Source organism: Solea senegalensis, unplaced genomic scaffold, assembly GCF_019176455.1.
Source record: "Solea senegalensis isolate Sse05_10M unplaced genomic scaffold, IFAPA_SoseM_1 scf7180000017642, whole genome shotgun sequence".
NCBI classification, from domain to species: domain Eukaryota; kingdom Metazoa; phylum Chordata; class Actinopteri; order Pleuronectiformes; family Soleidae; genus Solea; species Solea senegalensis.
Genome location: NW_025322473.1, coordinates 104,982 through 132,171, shown reverse-complemented (window position 1 = coordinate 132,171; position 27,190 = coordinate 104,982). Strand labels below are relative to the sequence as shown.

The 27,190-nt window shown below is 41.5% G+C and overlaps 1 protein-coding gene across 4 annotated transcripts; it reads left to right on the top strand.

Moving 5' to 3' along the window:
* The first annotated feature begins 272 nt into the window (after nucleotides 1–272).
* On the top strand, nucleotides 273–27,190 carry LOC122764738 (zinc finger MIZ domain-containing protein 2-like). Of its 4 annotated transcripts, none has more exons than XM_044018659.1 (20): nucleotides 273–723; nucleotides 7,501–7,603; nucleotides 10,029–10,146; nucleotides 11,055–11,257; nucleotides 12,359–12,527; nucleotides 15,044–15,262; nucleotides 15,971–16,183; nucleotides 16,794–16,877; nucleotides 16,975–17,152; nucleotides 17,257–17,398; nucleotides 19,129–19,207; nucleotides 19,767–19,898; nucleotides 19,990–20,095; nucleotides 21,045–21,202; nucleotides 21,293–21,360; nucleotides 21,446–21,514; nucleotides 21,646–21,887; nucleotides 23,318–23,442; nucleotides 25,044–25,271; nucleotides 26,411–27,190. In XM_044018659.1, the coding sequence occupies exons 2-20, from the start codon at nucleotides 7,554–7,556 to the stop codon at nucleotides 26,516–26,518; spliced, it is 2,691 nt and encodes an 896-aa protein (XP_043874594.1). In that variant the 5' UTR covers nucleotides 273–723; nucleotides 7,501–7,553; the 3' UTR covers nucleotides 26,519–27,190. The 4 variants fall into 4 exon arrangements, with proteins under 4 accessions (XP_043874594.1, XP_043874593.1, XP_043874595.1 ...); XM_044018658.1 differs by having other exon boundaries at nucleotides 273–1,119; XM_044018660.1 differs by lacking the exon at nucleotides 7,501–7,603 and having other exon boundaries at nucleotides 273–1,119.

The following is a 27,190-nucleotide window of genomic DNA, read 5'->3' as shown; positions in this document are numbered from 1 at the left end:
TATATCTATCTATATATATATATATATACACACATATGACTTTTTCTTTTTTACATTTAAAGTTATTTTGGTTAAATGTAGGAGCCCCCCTAGTTCCCTTTTGCCCGCGAGCCCCAAACATCCTTGAAACACCCCTGTCTGTTCCCTGCAGGTATGGTGTCTACCTCAACGCACGTCCACACTTGAGCATACATGTTGCACGTGTGTGTGCGTGTGCGCGTGTGTGCGCGCGCTACAAGTGCATGATTGAACCGTGATGCACGGATCATACGTGTTCATCGTGTTCAGGCGATGACGTCATGTCTGTCAGACACTCAGCCGCCGGGCTCGCAGAAGGAGGAGCGCCTTTGTCAGAAGGAGACATCATGAATACATTACGGCGGCTCATTGTGCAATGACGGAGGCGGAGGTGCCAGGTTATTACAGACCTGCAACTATTAACCTGCTTAATGTCAGCATTAGCCGTACGTAGTGATGTTTGTGATACATTGAAGTCCCTAAAAGTACGTACGGGCTGCACGCACTGATAACATGTGAGAAGAACATGTCATGTTAAAATGACAGCCCGGACTCGGCTCCACAAACATCCATAAACTCGTCTTCCCATTAGCCAAACTGCGACACTAGCTTTAGCTGATGTCGCGTCGCTAGCTAACCGAACCGTCTAGAATCATAACCGAGCGGCTTCTCGGGGTTTGGCAGCAGCTGTAGCACCAGGCAAAGGTAAGCGGGACAAGCAGGGTTTTAGTTGTCAAAATACGACGGCCAGTTGTCTTCAGTTAGCGTTTTCCGTTCACGCGGAGACGAGCCGCTACTCGGCTAATGTCATGTAACGCGAGCTAATATTGCACAAAGTTAACGGGAGCTAATAGCTGTGTGTGGCTAACGGTGCCAGCAGCAGCAGCACCACACACACACACACGCGGAGCCCTGTTTCCAGTTCCAGCTCCAGTGAGACAGTGATAGATAATGCAAAGTTAGCGCTGTCAGTGCTACGACAGATCCACACCAGAGCCTTTTTTTCTCTCTCATTCTACTACTTTGTTTTTTTATTGTCGCTTTTTAACCGGGGACAACAGCATTTATTGCATTTCTGCGCTTATCAACCAGCTGACTCAGGTAGGTAAAACAAAACAGCCGCTATTTGATTTTTTTCTCGCTCACGCACGCACTCACTCACTCACTCACTCACTCACTCACATGTTAGTACAGCTATTCTTTTTAGGACATTCTTCATATTCTTTTTCTATTCATTTGCCCTAACCCAAATTATATCCCTAGTCTCCTTAGCAGCAATTGTCAAATCATTTTTTAAAGGTCTAAAGGTCACGTGGTGTTTTGTGTTTTATGTAGGAGTAGCTGCTGTCTTTGCGTCAGCTAATGGGGATACAAACACAAACAATTAACAAAGTCTAACCTTAAGCTAACCACAATTCACATTTTACTCAGTTCCTCAGCCACATTATGACCAGGTAATGGTCTCCATTAGTTCTGACAAGGACAGTGTTTATGCCAACATCCTAAAGAGGCAACAAAAACATGTATGTACACACATTCATACCAGGAGATAGAGAAAGAGAGACTGGCAGTCCAATGTGCTCTAATGCTTTGTTCTGCTGCAAATGTGAGCAGTGTGTTGTATTACTCTGTTGTTGCAGGAGGAGGTGCAGGTTCAGCGGAGCTCTCTCTCTCTCTCTCTCTCTCTCTGGCCATTTACATTGATCTGACTGTCTGATCAATAATCCCATACTGGGCGGGAAAAAACCCCACGCATTTAGCACATTTAGCACACTGCATGCTTCATAACGGTTTTCATTCTCCATGCATGCGGAGGTGTTGTTGTTATTGTTGAGGTGGCCCGTTCCTGTCCCAGTGGACCCTGACTTCCTGAAAATATCACGGGTACAGCAGCAGCAGCAGCATGTTGTCCTGGCCTGGAGCCAGACTCGGTCAGTCTGGGTCAGTGTTGACATGAGCAGACACATCGGTTTGGGATATTGAGCGTGTGTGTTGATAAGTGCAGAGTGAAGTGAGGGGTTTGTGTTGCTGCTGCTGCTGCTGTTCGAAGCCTCCAGATGTTTTCACTGGTTTTGTGGTGTTTATTTGGGCTGGAACATGTGTTCTGTTCTGTGTGCTTATGCAATACTTCAGTATCAGTGGTTGAGGTCTTGGCATTATATGGATATTTTGTCAAAATTGTGACATGAGACAAGATAAGATATGGTGTTATATTTTGGATATCATCACATCGTGATAAGGCATCTGTGAGGACTTTTCCTAGTTTTAAAGGCTGAATTTTAAATGATAGAAAAGATAATGAACAAACTCTACTCCAATAGAACTTTGAATCCCCTTATAAACCACTCACTCTCCCATACCAAAGTCCATAGAAAGTTAGAGTTGTTGATCATTAGGGGTCGGCTGGTTTTTCAGGGTCGATATCATCACTTAACTACTGATGATGATATTTGGAACATATGCATTTACAGTGAAAATCTTTAAATTTAACAGCAACAGTTGGACTTCCAGCAAAAATGCCAGAAACTGGGCCTTAGAATAGTCTAAGAACCCATAAAACCATAACGGAACTTGAGTTGCTGTTACTTGAAAGTTGAACTTTGCTTGACTTATGACATGAGCAGAGCAAGCAAAGAGCAACACATCAGTAATACAGGTCATTAACACGTGATGTTACCCCTTTCAGAGAAGGAGAGCATTGAGGTCTTCACTCCATACACAATGAGTTATTTTCATTGAGAGGCTGTGTAGTTTGGGAATGTCACTCGGCAACACAAAATCTAATAATCACTACTATACTGAGAAGTACGGACAGTCGTGTGGAGCTGATAGGCTTAGGGGCTGTCCACATGAAAACGAGTCTTGGTGAATCCACAAATGTTTAATCCACACGGAAACGTCGCTAAGGGAGCACTGAAACTCTACTTTTTGAAAACAGAGTTCCAGAGTGGGAAAATCTCAAAACCCCACTGAGTGGCCTCACTTTGGAAAAAACAATGATGACATAATCCCACCTCAGTCTTGTGCTTGCACTCACTGTCACTGATCGTCGGCATCATCTTCCTCTTCGTTTGTGTGGTTATTTCTCTTTATGATAACTTTTCTTTCGTTAGTCTTTTCTTTCGCTGTCTTCACTCTGTCTCTGTTTGTGTGATTGCAGATGAGCTGTGATACTCAATAATCTATAGCAGTGGTTGGTGCACTGCTACTAAATGAATGGCGGGGAAAGCACTGTGTGTGAGATGTCATTTATCCCACAGTGGCCCTCATTTATCAAACTTGCCTAGAAACTGGTCCAGATTCAGATATCACCGCACACCAAGACTCACGTGTGATTCATGAGACGTGTGTTTGCCACCCTTTCTGTGGTTCTGTGTCAATGCCCTTACACTCTGGCCATTTATTTTCATTGTTGAAAATGGTGATTTGGTTTTTAGCAGACCTGGAAATGATGATGTTCTCAAATGTCTTGTTTTGACCGCAAACCAAAATGATTAAGTTTTAATTATTTATTTTTTATATGGAGCAAAGAAACCACTTTCACTTTTAAGAAGCTGAAAAATCAGAAAACTTGTTTTGATAATTGAAAGAAAACACTCAAACTGATTGAGTAACAAAATAGTTGATCATTAATTTAGTAATCAATCGCTTAATCGAATAATCATCAAACAAGAGCATATTCACATATAAGTTTATTTCATTTAAAATTGTGATTAATGTCGTAGTTAATTACTCAGATTAATTGTTATGAAGTAGTATAAACATTTATTTGTTTGGAAATACGACTTCAATGACACTTAAATGTCCAAATTAATATCGCAGAGGGTTTAGAAAAGCAGCTGAAATCAAGTTTAAAAAAAAAAGTAAATCATTTAAAAATAGTGGCTCAATTGTGCCTCTAAATGAGAGCCTTTGCTTTTAAGTGACGTGGTTAGCATTTGTTGCTATTTCCTGACTCTTGAGATACAATCAGTTATGATAAAAAATATATATATATAATCATTTAGAATGGAAATAATCAAATCAATAATTCAATCATGTTCAGTCATTGTAAACAGAATATTTCCAGTGTGGATTCACACTTGTCTTTTTCAGAAGTTATTTGTGCTTTTGCTTCATATTTTATTAAAGGTTGACTGTTTGACAGTCTAGTGTTCATGAATGAAAATAATCATTAGCTCTGCTTCACATTGACTTTGAATTTCATCTTGGCTCCATAGTTGACGAATTGCAGAGTTGTCAAAAGCTTTCCTTGAGGTTTGTTTTATGATATACAAAGACACATTTCTGTTGATCATTATTGTGTTGTATTGTACACGAGCTCATGGTCCTGTTCACAAATTCAGTTTGCTTTGTGACGAGACAGGCTGAGCATCCATGGGTGTCTAAATAAATCCACACTACACTCGGCTCAAATCTCGCACTTGTCTCGACTTACGTTTTGTTATAACCTATGCTAATATCTATTGGCATTCTATATATGCTAATAATAGATAAACAATGAATCGGTTATTATTCATTTATCAAATTAATCATGAACTCATTTTTTTATAATTAAAAGTTAAAACAAGGTCTCAGATTTTTTTTCAGCTTTTTAAGAGTGAACATATTCTGATTTCTTTACTTCATACTACCAAAGAAATCATTAAGACATTTGAAAAATCTTCATTTTGAGATTTGAAAAACATTTTTCAACATTTTCTGGACCATTATTAGTTGGAACTGTATTTTGTATGCTAGTAGAATATGTAAGCAAATAAATTGTTGGCTACATAGTTCAAAATGGCATCATTTATTTGCAGTTTAATAATTTGGCCTTAAGGAAAAAAGTCACAAATTTTACCAATGAAAACATTTTTCATTCTCTAAACCCAAACAGTGGAGCTGTCAGTGAGGGTTTGTCTTTTTTCCCCTTGACACAAAACAGTGTTTGCTGATTTATTTTCTGCCTGATGATTTCCTTTCATCACTTCATTACTTCATTATTAATCATGCCACAAATGAGATGTGGAGTATTGATTAGAGGCTGTCGGAGCAAAAGAGGCACTCGGGTATAAAAACCTTGACGGCTTTTGTGACGGCTCATGTCGGGGAAACAAAGAAGCAACATTTAATAAATCATTTAAAAGGGTGTTTGCTTATTATTGGACGCAGTAAGTGGCAGAGGGAGTGTTTAATTATGTTGATCACTGATAGCTGTTACCCTGGGTTTAGTTGTAGCTTTTGTGGCTCCAGATTTAATAGCTTTTTTAAGTAAATATGTTTGGATTAGTATGAATAAGAGATTTTTAAATTTTTCTATTTTTATTTCAAATAGCTTTGTCTTTTATTTTAAATAAATTCAATATCTACATCTAAAACTGAATAATCGATGATCAGAAAAGTTGACGATTCATTTAGTATCAGTAATCGATAAATGGAATAATGGCTGCAGCTGTAGACTTCAACCACTTCACTGTGCATTCAAAAGCATTTCACCCGGTTTTGTGACAGTGAGGGAAAAAGTGGCACATTAGTGTAAAGAAATGTTCTTTGCATGATCACTCCATCTTGATAAATAACTCAAAGCCTTGTTTTACATGAGACTGGAGTGAGTTGTAACAAAACAAGGCAGTCACTGTGGGAGCAGAGGGTCAGTGGAGGGCTGATTGAACGCCTGCAGTGTTTTGGCTGTCACCTCAATGTCGGTGGAAAAGAGAGGAAAAGGGAAAGAGAGGGAAAAACGAAGAACGTGCAGCACAAGGAGTCGTGGTCCTGAAAACTGAGGTCAAGACACAGAGAGAAAGAACAGAGTGTCTCAGTGTTTTTGCTCTGCAGGTACAAACTGTGCTGCAGCATCTGATAAAAACAGACAAATTACACTCCACCCACCCGGGCTGCTGTGTGGTTAAAGCTGTATTGTGTAACTTTTAAATATGAACAAATGCATTCAAATATCTGACAAATGAGTTCATTTGTTATTAAAGATTTGTTTTATTTTATTCAAAGGAGAGGGGAGAAAAAACTACACTGTCCTGCACTACATGTATGTATGTATACATGTATACATACATGTATACATACATGTATACATGTATGTATATATAAGTATACAGTATATACGTATATATGTACATATATGTGTATGTATGCATATTTATGTGTATACATATACATGTATAGATGTGTGTGTGTGTATATATATATATATATATATATATCTTAATTGGGCAGCATAATAGTTACTAAAAGATAGAGGAGGCAAGAATGACTGAGAGTTTCAAACTTAATTCTGGGCCTCTTGCCACTCAAAATAAATCTTGATATCGTCCTGTACCGTGTGGTAAACTGTGTGTGTGGAGGAAGTGACTCATTTCATGTGGATACAGATGAGGCAGCATTAGCGGCAACGTTGTGCTACTAAAGTGATAGTTTGACTGAAAACTTCTACTGCTCAAAAGAAACCGTGTGGTTCAGCAGTATGACGGGATACATGCTTGTTGCTGCTGCTGTGTGAACTGCCCATAGATGTATGTGTGGGTGAACGGGTGAATGGCAGACATTGTAGTGTGAAGCATGTTTGAGTGGTCATTGAGACTTGTAAAGTGTCATACAAATACACACCATTTACCATTGAGCCTGAATAATACAACAACAATAAATGTTGCATACTGCAGCTATAATGTACTCTGTACTGTGACGTCACAAGGTGCTGTTTGGAGACAATGCCTCTTGACAGGTGGTTTGATAGGTGATCTGAGTGGCAACCACCCCCACCCACCCCACATACCTCCTCCTCTCCACCTCCTGCACAAGATGTGGGGTGTCTGACCCAAATCTCCCAAGTGAGAAAAGGGAAATCTGAGAGAAGAAGAACTGAGGGGGAGGGGAGGGCTGTGATGTTGGATAATTAGCATGTCAGTTGGTAGCCGTCATATAAAATCATTAGTGGGAGGTAGGAGGAGGGAAGCAGTGGCAGCTGTGGAGTGGCGATGAGAAATGTGAAGGAAATAAAGACAACATCTCGTATTAAAGGAAGGGTAAAGTGGCGGATAAACATAAAAAGGGTTGTTCATAAATGAACCAAATCGACGAGCGAGAAGAACAAGAGTGATGAATTGTACATCGGTGTTGGCGGGTGGGGGCGGAGTGTCTCTTGCCTCCTCACATCTCTGTTCTCCTGAATTCCTTTTGAAATCAGCACGCTAAATTTAGCACTCAGCATCCCTCCCCCTTTCCTCTGAGAGGTATCAGAGCTACAGCAGTCAGTGATAGGCTAATGTTTTTTTTTTTTTTTTTGCACCGTCCCCACACACACACACTGAGACAGATTCAAGTTAGTGGGAGGGCTCCGTGTCTCTGTGCACACACACACACACACACACACACACACACACACACGTACCGTGGGCCGCTGCCATGATGAATTGTTGCCGTGCAGCGAACGAGCTCTGAGTAACTGTTCTTCTCATGTGTGTCTGTGTCTTTCTCTTTCGCTCTCAGGGGCTGCCACTTGAGGACAGTGGGGGCTCTCTGATGATCCCCCCGTACATCCAATGAACCCCCACAACTCCATGAAACCCTTCCTACATCCCACTCCACAGAGGTACACACACGTCAAGCACACGGTGGTGACATTAAAGTTTATCGATTAATCGCATAAAATATCAGAAAACCTTTAAAAATGTGGATCTGAAATGATGATGTTCTCAAATGTCTTGTTTTGTCCAAAAAAAACGAAATGATTAACTATTAATGATTTCTTTTTTATCCAGAGCAAAGAAATCAAAATACTCACATTTAAGAAGCTTAAACAATCGGAAATCTTGTTTTAATCAGGAAAAAAGCTTCAAACCGATTGATTATCAAAATAGTTTAGTAATCGATTAATAATTGATTAATTAAATGTTTCAGCTCTAGTTTTTTTCATCAGCTGCCGTAATAATTTGCTTAAAAATGCATATTGTAGTTGTGGGTGGTAAAAATCGATTTATCCCCGCCTCTGCAGTCGTTGGCTCAGTTTTAGAGAGCATTACTCATGGGTTGTTGACCGACATTGAGCTGAAACTGAAAGTTGCGTGTTAAAGGTCACAACCGGCTGTCAGGTCGGGACTGAAAAAAACAAATCAGGAAATGAGTTGGAGTAACATCATCATTTAAAAGGTCTCCACTTTTGCATGTCCTGCACCTCAGTCCATAGAGGAAAGTGACATTTTAAACTTACGAGGACACACAGTTTCTGGTCTACTGCTTCAACGTTGACTAAAATGACTAAAATGTGTCGTCTCGAATGACCACATTTGATCAGATTTGGATTTCCCCGCTTTTTAAAAAATCCAGCCTGACGTCACAACTGTTTTTATGAACACAATTGTATTTGAAATGAGTCTGATTAAAGAGTTAAATATTATCAGTATGAGGTAGAATAAGGTGGACCCATACAGTATAATTCAGTGTTTTTCCCTCCACACCTGAACAAACCTTAAGTATCCCATTGAGCTGAGTGTCCTCAGGTGAACCATGTGATACCTCACCTGCCCTGCTCAGTACTGGATTTGTTCTGTTGTGGACTCCAGGGGCCCCATGTGTTGAAACCAAGCTCAGCTCAGACCCCCGCTCTCTCTCTTTGTGTTACATGCTTTTCACTGTGTCTAAGTGGTAATGCAGGCACTGGTGTGTGTGTGTGTGTGTGTGTGCGTGTGTGTGTGTGTGTGTGTGACCTGACACTTTAGGTATCAATCAGCAACACCTGAAACAGGATCCAGTTCTCTGTTCAAATCAGTCTTCATGTCATGTGAGGTCAATGTTTTGCAACTCTAGAACATGGCAGCTATTTTCCCTTTTGTTGCAAACGATGGGAAATTGAACAGTGGTAACATGTGAGGAATGTGTGTTTGCAGGTTGATCAACATACCATCTGATAAATGATGTCAGATTCTCTCTTAAGCTATTTTAAATACTGTACACCCAAGCAAGCAGAAAGTTAAAGCTAGGTGTACACTCGCCGCAGAACATCCGGTGTGAGGGTGGGCACGTGAGAAATGACGTTGGTTCTGCCGCGGCCGTTCGATGGGTCAAAACATATAGTCTCCATGTCACAGGGAGAGGCCAGCACCACCAAATAGTCCGATTAATTTTCTTAATCGATCGTCTGGAGAATTAACGATTGATTATCCATTAATCCTTAATATTTTTATATTGTAAATCACTATTTATAGGCTAAACAAAATCAGTTTATAGCTCTATTAAAAATGCAATGAAAACCCGCCCCCCACTTGATCATCGTTCATTGTAGTCTGGAATGTATCAGTAGCATTTAGTTAAAGTGTCGCCTGCTACTGTTCTTTTCCACACGTATAAACCTGAGCTTAATCATCATTGATTAAAAGGATATTATGAAAGTTCCTTTTACGTCACTTCTCATTGAACCTGTGAATGAATGCACACTGACTTCATGAACAAAGCCTTTGTCAATGAACAGTGCTGTGAACTCAGTAGTGCAGGCATGGCTGCCCCTGCTGACTGATCTACACACAAATGAGGATAAATGAAAATCATTGAGTTTAGATCTTTATTCACACTCTGTGAAGACAAATCTGCTGATGGCTATTTATTTTTTTTACTCGGCCTATTTGAAAGAATGTTGATTTTTAGGTTTCCTCAAACCAAAGCAGCATCAAAAAGCAGCCAAATAAGCGAAATCTTTTGTAAAATCGATAAAAGTCAGTTATGATTGTGGTAAAGCTCTTAACCTCTGTAACCTGATTTTTACAGTAAGGCTAGCTTCCTGTTGAGGAAGTGGTTTGTTACCTCAACTGTTGGATGAAGAAACCATGCTCAAGTTCTGTTTAACACAGCAGAGTAAATGATGAATTGACAACCTTGTGCTCAACGCTGTTTTCTGCTGTGAGCCTGAAAAAGAGGAATTCATTTTTAACATGTGAATAATAACATAACATACAGTGATATTGAATGTTTGTATCTGTGAATGAACACTGGCTCCTTCACCTTGGCTTTGTGTCCTTCCACAGCAGTGACAGCCCCTTCCTAAATGACCCAGTCTCCTGGCAACCAGGCACCAATCAGCACGCAGGATCTCTCTCTGTAGTAACCACAGTGTTGGGCGTGACCAATCCCACACACAGCCAGGTAACACGTGACTCAGTACTCTGGGATATTTTCTTTGGTGTATTTCAGATAATAAACAAACTCAGAAACAACAGAAGGAGATGAAACACTAAAGTAAGCCCTGACTCTTGTTTGAAATGAAAATAAATATGGATTTTGATCTAATACAGCTAAGATATTGTTTTAAGAGTTAAAATGAACAGATACTGCTGCAGAATATTAATAACTATGTGTATAGCAACATTAATAAGAAACAACAAAAAAGGGACCAAAATTACCTGAAAATTCAATAATTTTTTTCATATATGGGTTAATAATCATAGTAGAAACTAAACTAAAACCACAAAACTAAATTATAATTGCTTTAAAAAGCCTCTTCAGATACATCAAAGCAACCCCTCCCCAAATCCCTCTGGGATTTTTTAGGGCCGTCCACATGGAAACAAGTTCAGGTGAATACGCATCCTTTTCTGTTGGTGAGGCGTTTTAGGTCCTAAACCGCCGCTCCGTCCACATGGAGACGGCAGTTTAGGACCTGAAACCGTCATCTTTTGAAAACGCCTCCCAGAGTGGGAAAATCTCAAAACGCTGGCCTCACGTTCCCGTGTAGACAGTGAATACGCTACTTTAGGAAAACAATGACGTGACATTCCCCAGCTCCCTCTTGCGCTGTCATTCATTGTTTTGTGTTTGGAGATTATTTGACACTTTTACCTTTTAACTACTGTCAATGAAACGTAGCTAAAGTCAGCCTCAAAAGACACAAGATTTCACACATGGCGTGAAAAAAGTGTTGAATCGTAAAATAAAGAAAGGCGAAAAGAAAACAAAACAACAAAATAGATGAGTGATTGTTCCACACACAGTCTGCTGCTCTGTCTGTGACTCTGTATCTGCACTCACACGTCTCTCCCTCCCTCTGTATATAGGGCTTCGGTGCACCCATGGGTCCAGGTGAGAGCTCTGGAAGTCACATGATGCCCGGTGGCAGCCCTGGAATGGCCTCTGGCATGGCCTCCCAGTTTATGGGACAACAGTCCTATGGAGATGCTGTATCTAAAGGCTACGGCCATCCTGTCATGTACGGACGTCCCAGCACTGCTTACAACCCTTCCTCAGCCTATGGTGGAAGGTACGTTTGTTTATACAGTTGCTACAGTGAGATGAATATAACAGAAAATGTTACTTTTAATGAACTTAAGATATAGTGCATTTGTTTTGAAATGTCTTATGCACTTTCAATTCAGTTTCACTTGTATAGCACCAAATTATAACATGCATTATCTCAAGGCTCTCTACGTAGACAACATCGTGGAGCAGAGCAGAGAAACCCAGCTGTTCACACAATGAACAAACACTAGGCATCAGTGGAGAGAAAACTCTGTTTAACAGAAGAAGAAATCTCAGATGTGCAACATCTGCCTCGACCGGTTGGGGTGAAAGGAAAAATGGGACACAGAGAAGAGGTGGGGGACAGAAAGGGAGGAGAGAAAGGACAAGAGGGAGATGAGGTAGAGACAGAAGAAAGAGACCAGAACCAATTTTATCAAGTTATAAGTTTATACAGGACTGTTAGAGTCAGTGATGACATGTTTATAGAGCTATGATGTCATTTATATAAGCAGCAGCAGAGATTGTTGATAACAATTATACTGATATCAACTTTAATTTTAATCATAGCATAATAATAATGGTGATGATATGTATGATAATAATAATAATAATAACAATATTAGTAGTGACCTTGAAACTGGATCTGGATACTGCAACCTGCAAGATGAGGACACAGAGAGAGAGAGGAAAGGAAGGAAAGACACAAACTCACGAGTGTGAGTGCACCACAGGAAATTCCCCCAGCAGTCTGGGTCTATAGCGGCATAAGAGATGGTCCAGGTTTCCCTGAGCCAGCTCTAACTATAAGCTTTATCAAAAAGCTACAGAGAGTGGCTCCGCCTCCTGAACTGTCACTGGGAGCTGGTTCCACAGGAGAGGAGGAGCCTGGTAACTTTCTTGCTTGATGTACATGGACTAGGCCTATGCAGAACAAACATCGAGTGGTGTTGTGGACAATGTAACCAGCATTCATAAACACCTCATTAGATGTGATAATTCAATTGTCAACATTTATGATCACCGTGGGGTTCTGTCATTAACATAAGTCCGTGTGTCTGCTCCTCCCCCACTGTTCTGACTCACTGCCCACTCATCATGTCTTCTCCCTTCTTCCCTGTAGTTACTCCAGTAACAGTGGGGGCGCCGGTCTGGGCGCTCGGCCTCCCTCAGACTTCACCCAGGCCGCCGCCGCTGCTGTTGCCGCCGCCGCCGCCACGGCAACTGCCACTGCCACGGCAACTGTCGCAGCAATACAGGAAAAACAGAACCAGGAGCTGAGCTACGCACAGGTAAACAGGGAGAGTGTGAAATACATTTGTTTTTAGGGAGTTTAGGCTAAATTATAATATTATATAGCAAGCGTTGATTTCGATGCTGGATTTAAGCATCTAATGTGTAGTTTATGTTCACGTGTGTGCTTGCTGTGTCTCAGATACAGTATGACTGCACTCTGTTTCTGCTTCTTTCAAGGAAAAAGTGCCTGATTTGAAACACTTGTTTCAGGCAGAATAAATTCAGTAAATGTCACGTACACTGCAGAAGGCATTCTGCCAAAACACTGACGAGTTGAAATAAATGATTTGCTCCGGAGACATGAACATGAAGCTTTCCCAGCTCAGGTTTAAGTATAGACTCAGATGACGTAAAGCCTGGGTCATTGACCTTGTCCACTCATTTTAAAGTTTCTTTCTTGCAGATTCACTTTTTACTGCACACATGAACACATTTGGGCTGTTGGAAGTGGAATATAATTTCAATATTAAAAAAATCTGATGAATCAATAACATCCTTGATGGATGTGTGTCTGCTCTGAGCAGCAGCAGAGTCACGACAGTGTAAAAAAGGAGACAGTGAGGCAATTTTAAGGGACTGTAAAACCTTTATGTATATCCAACAACATGTATGAGAGATAAAGAGTGGCTTAGCTGACCTTGACTGAAATTCAAGCCTGCCCCACACCAGAGGATGATTTAAACAGATTATTTGGCCAAATTATCCTGTAGTGAAATCTCTTTGATTCCATTCCAAATGTGTGGTCCTGTGTCTTTACTGGATCATCTAGTCTGTGCTTTCTCAGGTTTAAAACATTGAAAATTGTCTTTTTTTTGTGGTCTCCCATGTTTTTAAAATCAAGTCAGATTTGAAAATCCTCTCGCTGTAGCTCCTTGTGTTTGACAAGCAACCGTGGAGTCAAAGTGCTGCAGGCAGTATTACTGGGTGTGTGGTGCAACAAATCATGGTCATTTTAGGACTTCATGCAAAACACTTTTTTCCATCTTGTCATTGTTTTGTTTAAATGTGAACAGTCTGCATCATTTACTCACATCCATGTAGTAATCGTATCATTATAGCAGGAACTCTGAGCTGGTCCTCATGCACTGCAACACTGAGGAGTCGCTTGCTTGTAGTGTTTTGCACACAGCGTCCCTGGTTTGGAGTGCTGATGTTGGGTTGGGTTGGGGCGGCTGCGCTGCTTGCACACATTCACTAGCAACACATGTTTCTCATTAAGAGCAGAGACCTCTCATAACTTGACACTGCTCTGCCGTTCCAGACTATTTACTCTGTAGACTTTGTATTTACAGAGTGGGAGTGAGCGCAGCAGCTCAGCATACAGTGTCATCGTTTCTGTTTGTTCTTATGAAAAGTGGATATGGGCTGAGCAACATCACACCTCTCGATGTGCATTTGTTCTACATTAGGGCTGCAATGATTCATTGATTACTACATTTTTACAAGTCTGTCAGAACCCTTCAGTTCGTTCAAAATGCTGCAACACAACTTCTGACAGGAGCTAGAAAGAGAGACCATGTCACTCCACTACACTGGCTCCCCGTACAGTTTAGAATTCTATTTAAAATAGAAAGCACTTAATGATCAGGTCCCTTCATACCTGAAACAACTATTTTACCTTATCACCCTAACAGATCACTTAGGTCCCAAAACACAGGCTTACTTGTGGTTCCCAGAGTCTGTAAGAACTCTGGGAACAGAGCCTTCAGTTACCAGACTCCTCTCCTGTGTCAGAACTGTCCTGTGGTTCTTCGGTTTCTACCTCACCTCCCTCTTGTTCTTTCTCTCCCCCCTTTCTGCCCCACACCTCTCTTCTGTCCCCCATTGTTCCTTTCCTTTAGTTACTTCTTCAGCTAAGCCCTTGGCTTGTGTGCTGTGCCACATTCTTTTTTCCATATACCACTCTTAGATTCATAGATTCATAGCAATAAAAAACAGTTTTTGGTATGAACCGCCCAGCACTACGTCAACTATGTTGACAATCCATGAATTGGTTTGAGTGTTGTTGTTTTTTCAATAATTAAAACAAGCTTTTTCAGGTTATTAAATGTGAATATTTTCTTTGCTTCGTATGAAAACAGAATAATTCAAACAGATTCATTTTGTCATGTGGACAAAACGAGAATAATTTGGAGGTGTGGGAAACACCTATCAACATTTTTCAACACTTTATGGGCTAAACAAGTACTCACTTAATAGAGAAAGTAACTGGCAGATTCATTGATTATGAAACGAATTGTTAGTTGCAGCACTAATACATGTACATGTTGTCCTTCCACAGCCACCATTTTTACAAATCTACATAATTTCACTCCCTCACTTCCTCTCTGTGATGCAGTTGAGGAACAAGATTGTTTTTAATCGTAAACTAACACCATTTCAAAAGCCATGTAAAGTATACTATTTATTAAGTTTCCCTCCACAGAACTACAGGTGAACGCCTCTCACTGTTGAAGTGTCTGTTGTGGAAAACACTAATGACCCCACACTATGTTTCCCTGTTCCCTCTCAGATGGGTGGAGCACCCACGTACAGCACCCAGTTCCTGTCACATTCAGGCCCCCGTGGCCCTGTAGGGATGAACCCCGGTGGGATGGTGCCTTCCAGGCCGGGACCGCCGCCCTCCGCAGTGGGCATGTATCCCTCTCACCCCTCACAGGCTCAGAAGATGTCCCAGCACGGAGGCTATCTCAGCGGACAGCAGGGGCTCAAACGGCATTTTCACTCAGAGGTCAGTGAGGAGAGTGTTTGCAGTTGGATTATACAGTTTTACATATTACTGCAGGATTATCACACTATGCAAGGGTTTCCTTAAGCCAACAGCAAAGACACTGCTCATATTTATGTTATTAAAGCTCCACCAGTTTGTAAGATTTACTTAAAACAACGCAGTCTAACACATGAGACCTTTCTGGATTATGAATCGATTACTAAATGAATCGACAACTATTTTGATAATCTGAAATCTGAAAGCTTTTTTCATGATTAAATCATTCATCATCATTTCCAGGTTTGATGAACACCGATCAACACTTTTTAAGTTTTTCTCATATTTTATGGACCAAATGGTTAATCGATTAATTGAGAAAATAATCCACAGATTCATCGATTATGAAAATAATCCTTAGCTGCAGCTCTACAATTAACATCATTCCCTTTGCCAGTGGTTTGCGCCCTTTTTTTCACCACTGCCACTGGTATTTGACATGTGATGTCACAAATGTGGTACAAAACAAAATGAGTCAGAGGAAGAAGAAAACAAACAACAGCAACACCACAGCTCAGCAGCACTTTACAAAAATAAGCAAACAACTCTATAAAAGAGAGTAAACTTTGTGTTCCTGGCACATGATGCAGAGTCTTTGTGATACAGAGCTGAGACATAATGTCTGGTCAAATCACAGTATATCAGAAACTGCTCCTGTCTGTGTTTTTCTAGGGTTTTTCAGCACAGCACTATGGTTCCGGTGGGATGTCGGGTTACCCTAACCAGCCTCTGCAGTACCCTACTGGCCCTCAGCAGAGATGTGCCCCCTCTCCCTCTTACCCCTCCAGCCGGATGCCGTTAATGGGACAGTACACATCTGGATCACACAACCCCGCACAGTTCCCCCCTGGAGCAGGCCAGCCCAACCCTCCACAGTATTACAAAGTAATCCTTTCCAAACAGTAATTCATGTTTGACTCTAATACCAAATCACTTCTGAATTAATATCTCAATGCCTTTATATAACTTTAAAACAATATAATGTAGCCTTTTTTTTGCTTAGTATCAGTATGCTTCACTTTGGTTGACGGAGAAGTCTTTAGGCAGGAGACTAATTAGACAAAATACGGGTGAATTTTGATTCACTCGCCCTCTTTACACCAAGCATGACCTGAGTGAGTGGATACAGAAATGGGTGGAGTTATCCATCATAGGCCTCTGAGAGGTTAGGTGTAAGGGAGTGATGTGTGACTGTAAGAGGGGAGGCGACTGAGAGAACACTGACACGGACATGGAGCCTGTGCTTGGACTGTGAGTGGATGTCAGTGATGTGTAAATGGTCTTTTTTCAACCAAATAATGGGCTTTTTCTACATCAATAATAGTGAAATGCATTGTTTTTGATGATGTTTGTTCAGCTAAGGGGGAAAAAAAAAAGAGTGCCTCAGTTTTTGCTGAAGCTTTTTGAATCTCATTTCTGCATCACTGTACTATTTGAGGTCCAGATAAACGGATCATTGGTTTGAGTGTCGTGTTTCTGTTTTTGTGTTCTCCAGTCAGAGCCTTTCAATGGTCAGGGCAGCCTGCCAGCAGGAGGAGCAGGGGGATACAATGCCTTCACACAGGCTGCAGTAAACGGGGTAAGTCTTGTCTGAACTTACCACAAACCCTTTCTATTGCAGTTTGGAAAGATGGCGAGATTTGTTGTTCTAAACACTCGTCCTTATCATATCTCAGCCAGGTCGAGGTGGAGTGATGCCCGGGTATCCCACCTCACCCATGGGAGGGAACCCCACCCCTCCAATCACACCCGGCACCATCATACCTCCTTACCTCTCCCCAGGCCAGGACACAAAACCTCCGTACCTTTCACCCGACACCAAACCCAACATCAGCGCTCAGCAGCCCTCTTCAGGTGAGACCCAGCACACACACATTCACACATTCACATACTCACACTTTCACATATTCACACACATAAACTGAAACTGCAGTGACAGTCTCTGCTTCCCACTTAAGGAAACCCTAGTGACAACCTGCGGCTGACTTTCCCAGTACGGGACGGTGTCGTGTTAGAGCCGTTCAGGCTGGAGCATAACCTGGCCGTCAGTAACCACGCCTTCCAACTCAGAGACTCTGTCTTCAAAACACTCATGCTGAGGTAGGAAGACACTGACATTAGACTCATTACATTATCTGTCTGTCTGTCTGTCTGATAAACTAAATCCTTCCTCTAATTATTATTCACTTAAATGATTTTTATTTTAGCTGACTTCCATTTACAATTTTTATAATTATTGTTATAAAAAACATATAATACAACCTTGAAAATCTGTCATTATTGTAAATTGAATATTGATTGAAAGTAAAGGTCAACAATAACAAGAAAGGTGGAATCGAGGATTTAACCACGCCCCCAGTTTGACGTCCTGCAGGCGGTGGAGTGGCTCAGTGGTTAAGACCGGTAACCTGTGTGCGAAAGACACCATGGTCGCAATGGTCGCAAGTTCGACTCCCCCCCGGCTAATTGTACTCAATGCCATTGTAAGTCGCTTTGGATAAAAGCGTCTGCTAAATGACATGTAATGTAATGTAATGTGTAGCCATTGTAGCAAGACTATGCATTTCCTCCTCCCGCTAACCTGAAGCTGCTGCCAACTAATAGTAACCACGGGTTAGGGTTAGATATGGGCGACACTGACCAAACTCGAACCCCCTCAGCGTCTCTGAAAGATTTTTGCGTTGCACGAGTCGCCAAAACTTGTTGAAGAAAAGTGTGTAAGCTACGTTTTGCACGTGAAGCACAGCACAGGACATCGCTGCATGTATCATAAAGACGTAGACACAACACGCTAAAACACCTCCGTGAACACAGGCAGCTCTTCCATCCTCTGGGGCAAAACTTCCTCAAAATTCAACTTGAATGAAGAAATTACCATTGTAGCATCAGACATGTGACACTATTTAGTGGTGGAAAACTCTTGATTTAAGCATTTAGTTAGTGTACTGGAAACAATGTCAGGGAAAAAGCTATTGGAGGTCAGTGCAGATTTAGTGACCTTAACAACAGCAGGATCTTCAGAGCATCACGGAGCGACGTGACTCTATGACTTCTCTTCTTTTTACACTTCGTTTACAGTTGACTGGTTAATGTTACATTCATATTATTAATAAATGATTTACATTTGACAATAAGGCCATTGCAAACAAATGATGGCCATTATATCACTTATGACTTATCAACATGTAGACGAGTGAAATTGGACTAAAAAAAATGACTTAAAACCAGTGATCCTAGATTAAGTCTAAAAATGGCAGACTCATCTGCGCTAAAAGACGGGGGAAAAGTACCAAAAAAGAATCAAATTGAATCAAGGATTTGGAGAATCATGACACCCCCAGTCATTGTACAACATGAAAACAATGACTTGCGACTCCCTGTGCTGGGAACCAGCTTCCATGGCTTCCAGCAGGGACACAATATGTTCACCTAATACAATATTTATCTTATATGAGCCTATTCCAACATTTTCTATCCATAATACCCAGCAGTATATCTGTAGCCCCTGTGTCCGTGCAGGCTAAAAATACTGATCTTCTTTATGGTGTGGGACAGTAAGATATTGTATAGTATAACTTACACGAATAACAATAATCTGGTGTTCAAACTGGTTGTAAATATGAATTTACATTTATATTATATAAATATGAAGGCCAGGCTTTAGCTGTGAGCTTCTGTAACACAGTGTATTCTCATAGCTGTTCACCTCTATCTTGTTTCTCCTCCTAAGTAATGTAAAAAAACACCAGAGGAGGAAAAAACAGATGAGGAATGTTTGATAACCCCACCCAGTCTCTTCCTGATTAGCTGCGCTGTGTCTCCCCCTGCAGACCAGACCTTGAACTGCAGTTTAAGTGTTACCACCACGAGGACAGGCAAATGAACACGAACTGGCCGGCCTCTGTGCAAGTAAGTACCAGCACCTTTTCTCTGGTTGGGACTGTATGGGCCCTGTGATGCACTGGAGAACTGTAGGCGGGTGTGACCCCGCCTATCGCCCTATGTCAGCTGACATTGGCACGACCTTGTCGAAACCTGTTTTCCATCATAAACAACCTTGTTAATCTACAAATGAGAATGACTCATCACTCAGCCCTAATACAACTCTGCATTCTTGGAGATTTAGGGTCTCTAAAACCGAGACCGTTGACAACACCGCTGGCTCCGTCCTAGTCTGAAAACTGCGTCTTAGTCTGGACGGGGTGAAAATGATGACGCACTTTCCCTTTTTATCAGATGTGATCAAAAAGTAACATTAAGTTTACATCATTATTGGTCTGATTAAGAAGCGCTGAGTTTTTGTTTGTAGCACAAATGGTCACATGACATAGTGCATTTTCAGGTGTGTGAGTGTGGATGCAGATGCCTTCTGAGGAAAAGCTGAAAAATTTGAAAAATGAAAACAGTCGTGTGGATGGAGGCTGAGTTCAGTGCTCAAATTATTATTATTTTTTTCCTTCTGTATCAGGTTAGTGTCAACGCAACCCCTCTGTCCATTGAAAGAGGGGACAATAAAACCTCCCACAAGCCTCTGTACCTGAAGCAAGTGTGTCAGCCTGAACGTAACACTGTGCAGATCACTGTAACAGCCTGCTGTTGTGTAAGTAGCCTTCCTGTCTCACACTTACGCTGCAGCGCTACAACAGTGCTATATTTAATTGAATAAAAAACACCCCCTCCTTTTGCCCCAGTCCCACCTGTTTGTGTTACAGCTGGTGCACCGGCCGTCTGTCAGGTCTGTCCTTCAGGGTTTGATGAAGAAGAGACTGCTGCCTGCTGAACACTGCATCACAAAGAGTGAGTCCTAATCCAACAAAAGCAACAGATCCTTCACAAGAGCTTTCAGTGCTTCTGTGAAGGGTCGACATGATCTGAGCAACACATTTACAACATCACAGAAACACACCAGTGACACGATGGTTCTGCTTCTACATCAGCACAGCAGGGACGGTGAAGTTAGCCAAGCACATCACAACATGGACAGACAGGAGACAAATGTGTCCTTAGAGGAACTCTGACGTAACCACCGTCACTGTTAGAGGATGACAGATTTCTCACACACAGTCTGGTTTCCATGATTTCAGAGTACAGTACACTGACTCTTACCTTAACCATAACTACTATTAGGGATGGGTGATATTGGCATAAAATAATATCGATGTCAATACGATATCGATATTTGATATCCTTTAATAATTTGATTTTAATTGTAATTCTAACCCCATCACCCTGAAACCAAGTATTAAAGTAGTGAGGACCTCTCTGTAGAAAACTACACATGTACACACAAAAACCCCAACAATTATTGTGTTATAGTTTATAGAGAATTCACATCCATCGTGATTTGTAAATGATCCGATCACATGTGGATGATTCAAGTCTTTAACGCATCTTCAGACTCTCGCATGGTTTGGGGAAGTGGTCAAGTTCTTCTCGTATGCCAGATGTTCCAGTTTTCTCCTGAAGCCAACCAGGTCAAAACAATGTGTTTTGACCTGGTAGCCACTAGGGGGAGACTCTGCTGGTTGCAAAAAAACCCTCTGTTTGAATCTTAGTGCAAGGGAAAAAATGTACCTTCGTCTCACTTGATTTATAGCACCACTGGGAGGCACTACTTTGAAAATACTGGTCATTTAAGTAAAACTGTATCTAAAGTGAATATTAATATGAACTCAGTACTGCTCATCGGCTCTGACGTAGATCAGTCTTATCATGGCATCGCTGTCTTGTTGTCTTTTTGTTTCAGTTAAGAGAAATTTCAGTAGTGGTACGATTCCCGGGACCCCCGGGCTTAATGGTGAGGACGGCGTGGAACAGACGGCGATCAAAGTATCTCTGAAGTGCCCGATCACGTTCAGACGGATCCAGCTGCCAGCCAGAGGTCATGACTGCCGACACATACAGGTGAGGTCACACACACACACACACACACATGCATTTTTCCCTGCTCTGTGCACCTTCAGTTGTTTCATGGGTCATTTTTTGATTTCATAGTGCTTTGACCTGGAGTCCTATTTGCAACTTAACTGTGAAAGAGGGACCTGGAGATGTCCTGTGTGCAAGTATGTACTGAAAACAGACCAGTTAGAATCAGATCTAATCGTCTGAGCTTAAACTTAACCACCCATCTGTTCTTGTCATCCACAGTAAAACAGCTTTGCTAGAGGGGCTCGAGGTGGACCAGTATATGCTCGGTATACTCGTCTATATCCAGAAGTAAGTGTTTGTATGATTTTCATGTGAATGAAACGCGTAGGGTATTTATATTTTTCTCTTTGTGATATTTCATACCCGTCAGCATTGTTATCAAACTAAAAAAAACTCTCTTGTCTCTCTTCCTTTGTCAGCTCTGACTACGAGGAGATCACCATAGACCCGGTGTGCGGTTGGAGGCCGGTGCCAGTCAAACCAGACCTGCACATAAAGGAGGAACCTGACGGCCCGGTCCTGAAACGCTGTCGCACTGTGAGCCCCAGTCACATGGTTCTGCCCAATGTAATGGAAATGATAGCATCTCTGGGCCCGGCGTCCTCTCCTTACCAGAGTCTAGCAGCAGGAGGCAGGAACACGCCGGACTACAACAGACCAGGTGAGATTAGAAACTGTGAGTGGTCTATGGACTCAAAAAATAAAGACTCGGCTGATTTCAGAGAGGGTTTTTTTTTTTGTCTAGTTTTTAAGATAAATGATATTCATCTTTTCAAATTTAATTTAAAATTTTAAACAAATTTTAAGGCAAATAATGGTGTTATTACAGGAAATACTCACACGGTAACTCACTATACGATACTGTACAAGGTCCACAGCACCAATAATATCATGATACAACAATTCTGTGATCATCAGTATATTGCAAAACATTCATATAGCCATACATCACAACATTACATTACATGTCATTTAGCAGACGCTTCTTTGCACACAGAGTCTTAACCACTGAGCCACTCCACAACAGCTGTCTCACTGAAGAAAACAGAACTCCATCATCTCACTGTGAACCCCCTCTTTCTTCAGCCAAGTTTCCCTCATTCATTTCAGAGGAGACGCCCTGCGAGTGAAGCTGACTGTTTATCACTTTCATTTGTTAATTAAAATATCAATATTTACACTGGTGTCTGGATTATTGAAGGACAGCGATATATCACCAAATCGCTGTTTTGACCCACCAGAAAATGGTGTTATCGGTGTATCGGTACTGTACACGTTGGGAGTTCGACTGAAAACACACAGAAGCCCCAACAATGAACTGTCGCTGAGCAGCTTGATGAGTTTGATAAGGTCAATGCTTCCAATCACCTATCCTGATGGAATTATGAAGCAGCCTTGGTTTTAAGTTTGAGTCTTCTCTCTAGTTCAGGGTAAACGCAGGAATCCAGAAATACATTTCAATACCTTTTCAAGACTTTTTCAAGACCTTCTCAAAATATTTTAAGACTGCAACACATACTTTACTCACAAAACAGTATAGTTTGCAATTTAATCTATAGAGCACAATACAAAGGAACTCATAATCTGAAAAGGAACAAACGCAGGGAGGAAAATAAACACATTGATGCAGACTTGCAGTCAAACTATATGGACAAAATGTAATACCTCATGAAATCGCGATTAAGACTTTTTAAACATTTTTATAGGCCTTCATTTTCCCAAAATTAATTTATCAACTTTTAATATTGACACCCTGTAGTTATATAATGCTGTAGATTTGACCATATTTCTGGTGGCTTTAACATGTAGGAGCTCAAGCTTCTCTGAGTCTGTGATCCACACATGTACATGTTGTACACGGTCATGCTTTTAGATGTGAAATGACACAGAATGGTATTGAGCGACATGTAAAGAATTGCATTCGCACACACTGTTTTTCCTGCTCTACTCTACAGCCAGAGGCACTTCATTCTTTGTGTCTTTTTCTCCCAAGATGCACCGCTCACACAGACAAAACTGTGTGTGTGTGTGTGTGTGTGTGTGTATGTGCGTGTGCACTGACCTGTGTTGTGTTGTTTTTTGCTTCTGCAGGGAGTCAGGGATTCTCCAGCCAAACAGGCTTTCCAGATTTCCCCAACACTCCCAGCACACCGACACTAGGAGAGTACACCTCTGCCTCTGGACCACCACCTCCACTCCCCTACCAGTCTGAGCAGGTCACACACACACACCCCTATTACATAACCCATGTTAGAGTCAATGCACAGAGACAGATTTTTATTCTTGTCGTGTCGTAGCCTCTGGCCGCTGTGACGAGAATCACGCTCTGTGTCTTTTCTGTTTATTCCACTCAGGACCTTTTCCTTAACAGATGAGTTGTTCATGTGAATAGACGACGACCTCTATGCGCTCACTTTACAAACTGCCTGTTATGTCATTCAAACTGACTGAGATAGTAAGGATCAGTAAATCCTCTGAAGAAGAGCAACATTCTGTCAGTGGTTCTCGTCTCATTTCTCAGTTTCTGGATTAATCCAGTGCTGGAAATTAAATGAATTTCATTTTGTTGGATTTCACAGGGAGAACGACACAAAAACTACACATTTGTATGGTGTGTCAATTACAAATGACGCACACACGTGACACTTTAAAAGCTCACATATGATCCCAATGATCACTGTGGCCCTGTTCAGAGCTGCTATTAATCTGAGCAGGTCTAACAACTAACAGTTGTTTTCATAATTGATTCATCTGATTAGTTGTTTGCTCCACAACATTTCAGAAAATGTTGATCAGTGTTTCCCAAACCTCAATATGATGATGTTTGAAACGTGTAGAATAATCAGTTTGAATGATTTCTTTGTTCTATGGAGCAATGGCAATAAATAACCATCAAACACTCCGTTCTATTCATGCATTCATAACTACATCTATTCAAACATCAAAATTAAAGCAAACTGCCAAAATTTAGTAACTGATATGTCAAACTTCTTTTTGTATTTGAAAGTTTGGACATATTTCTTCATGTTTGAAGTGAAAAACAACCGCTGCAGTTAAATGTATAAAAACAGCAACCATCTCGAGCTGCAGCTCAGGATTTTTTCATTATTAATGAGTGAATCTGTTGATTATTTTCTTTGCAAACATGTTTATCTACTGAATGTTTCTAAAACAAATGTAACAAATGTCACAACACTCAAACCAATGAATTGATTAAATACCAACCAAAATAGTTGCAGACTAAGTTCGTAATGGATCAGTCGTTGCAGCCCTAGACGTAGAACCAGGACATTTTACAATCATTCAGATGCACAAACTGATGAATTTATTATCAAAACAGGTGATGATTTATTTTAAAGTCATTTTTTGATGGATTCATGTTTTGAGCCCTACTAATATCCACCTGTAACTTGCTGTTGTGTCGAGCAGCACTGACTGTCTGTTCCTGCTGGTTGTGTGACTTGTGTTGAGAGTCTTTAACTAACGCTGAAGTGGAAAACACTGTCAGAGAACGTGTTTGCTCACACACAAGGTTTGGAGCCACTAAACCACGTTAGCACCTGTCGCACACAGCTGCTCGGCCGCATCCTCCGCTGTCACACACTTCTGGTGCTCGGCCTCGAGGAGACCTGCACAGTGTTCCCTGTGGTCAACGCACTGTTATCTTCAAATAAACATTTATTCCTTAGAAAAAGAGCCAAAAAAAGCCTTTTTAACTTATTTAACAGAGTTGAGCCTGTGTACAACTCCACTACCTTGATTCCATGTTGTCTTGTCTCCTCTTCTTTGTGTCTCATGCTGCTCCGTCACCTTCCAGGCGCCTCATTCTGGACGAATCGAACATCCCCAGAACATCCTGCAGCAGCAGCAGCAGCAGCAGCAGCACAGCTCGGGTGGCCATGGCAACCAGGGCCTCAGTGACGCCGGTAGTCCACTGCCACAGCGGAACTCTAACACTCAGAACTCCCGGCTACAGAGCGACGGCTCGTTCGGTCTGGGAGGCCCAGGGGCACCTGGAGGAGAGGGAGCTGATCATGCACTAGATGTGAGTGAAAACCTGAAGTGAAAAGATTGAACAGAACATTTCACACATTTCACCTTTACTCACAAGAATTAAAGTCACTTAATGGAACAATTCTTCTGCTTCTTTCGGCTTCTCCCTTCAGTGGATCTATTAATTACTATTAATTACTGACACAAAGTCACAGCATGAAACTCAGAGTCTCACTCTCAGTATTGGAACCACCTGACACCTTCTGAAGTCTAAAGCCTTCGTTTGTCTTTGGTGTCACTTGCTCATAGAAATTCCTGGCTCAGTGGCAGGTCGAGGAGAAATCCTTGCTTTACATTTATCATGTGATTGTTGAGAGCTGCTTTCTGTGTTTTTATATATGTATTTATATAGATTTACACCAGCACAGCATTTTGACACAGGTCACAGGTGTGAGTAATCAAACTCAAACAAAACTTTGCAAGTCTTTTCTCAACACAGCTCCCCCTACAGTTTTGGAGTACGTAAACATCCGTCCATCAATCGTCGATCTATTTAGCGTCACCGTTGTTAAAAAGTCACCACTGATGCTCCTCCCTTCTCCATTGTTGTTAATGGAGCTGGTGAACATGAGCCGTGGAGCCATGTCCATGTCGGCCAGCGTCAGTTTTTCATGCTTGGTGCGACGTTTACTCGTGTGTGTTCCCTCGCTCGGGTCAGACAGTCGTTTCCTCTTCTTCGCGTTCTCCGACAATGTTTTTCGACGGCTTTACCGTGATGAATGTCTAAAAAAAGAACACTATACCTGCCTTAATCCTAAAGCCGGTACCTGGCTATGGGGTGTCTGTGTTTCTCGTGAGGACTGTTGAGGTCAGCAGCCCGGATCTTGTGGAGACAGTCCCCAATCTCCCTGATACAAAACATTCAGCTTTTAAATGAGAGTACGAATAATGCAAACTTCTGCTTTGGCTGAGTTCCATTTAGCCTTCTCAGTTTCTGGGCACAAGCTGGTTAACTGTCCTGAATGACGTGAACTGGAAAGAGCCATCATGACTGCTTTTTCTGCTCAAACATGGGCCCATGGAAATGAAACAGTTTGAATGTAACACATATATGTTCATATTTCAAAGTTCTGCTGTTTATTTATTTACTTTATGGTTGTTGTTGTTTTTTCTTTTGTTGTTGTCCTGAAGCTTCTTCCTGAGCTGACCAACCCGGACGAGCTGCTGTCGTACCTCGGTCCGCCCGACCTGCCGAGCAACAGCAGCGACGACCTGCTGTCTCTGTTTGAGAACAACTGATGAGACCTTCACCGCCACGTCACGTCCAGACTGCGCCGTCTCTGTCGGGACACAGTTGTCGTGTCCTGCTGTACGTAGATGTCCACACAGGTGTAGAGGTATGGGAAGGACAACGACCAGCATGTTCAACTATAGCACAAATCCCAGGCTGAAGGATCTGCGTGTGTTACACTGAAAAAAGGGTGGCATGTGTTCATAAGGAGTGATAACATGGCGTCGGTCCCTCGTCTAGAACCTTTTCATTTTTCCACGTAAACATCTGCATCTGCATCCTCAGAACTGCTGTGCCAAACATAGGAACCACTGAAGCTGACGATCATCAGAGGAGCTGCCACGAGAAAGGTCTGAGATGTTAAAAGACAATTATCAGAAATAAACAACAAACAAATCAGTTGCACTGAGTCTGCAGAGATTAACCAAACGTCCTCTACATTCACCTTCTTCCTCTTCATCTGTTGGGGTTTGTTGGTGGTTGAGGATTTATTGACTGTATATTATTTCATGTTTGTTTCCACAGTCGATGCTGATGCCACGCTTTATAAATCAGCACAACCAATTTTCTTTTTTTTACTTATATGTTTGGCAGATTTGCATTTATTCTCCTCCAGCTGATAAAATAGTAATAAATTATATAGAAAATGAACTGACATAAAACAAATGTATTGACCAGCA

Coding starts and splice junctions, on each gene's coding strand:
- LOC122764738 (XM_044018659.1), top strand. CDS start 7,554: ATGAACCCCCACAACTCCATGAAACCCTTCCTACATCCCACTCCACAG. Junction 7,604..10,028: donor CTACATCCCACTCCACAGAG/GTACACACACGT, acceptor GTCCTTCCACAG/CAGTGACAGCCCCTTCCTAA. Junction 15,263..15,970: donor AACGGCATTTTCACTCAGAG/GTCAGTGAGGAG, acceptor GTGTTTTTCTAG/GGTTTTTCAGCACAGCACTA.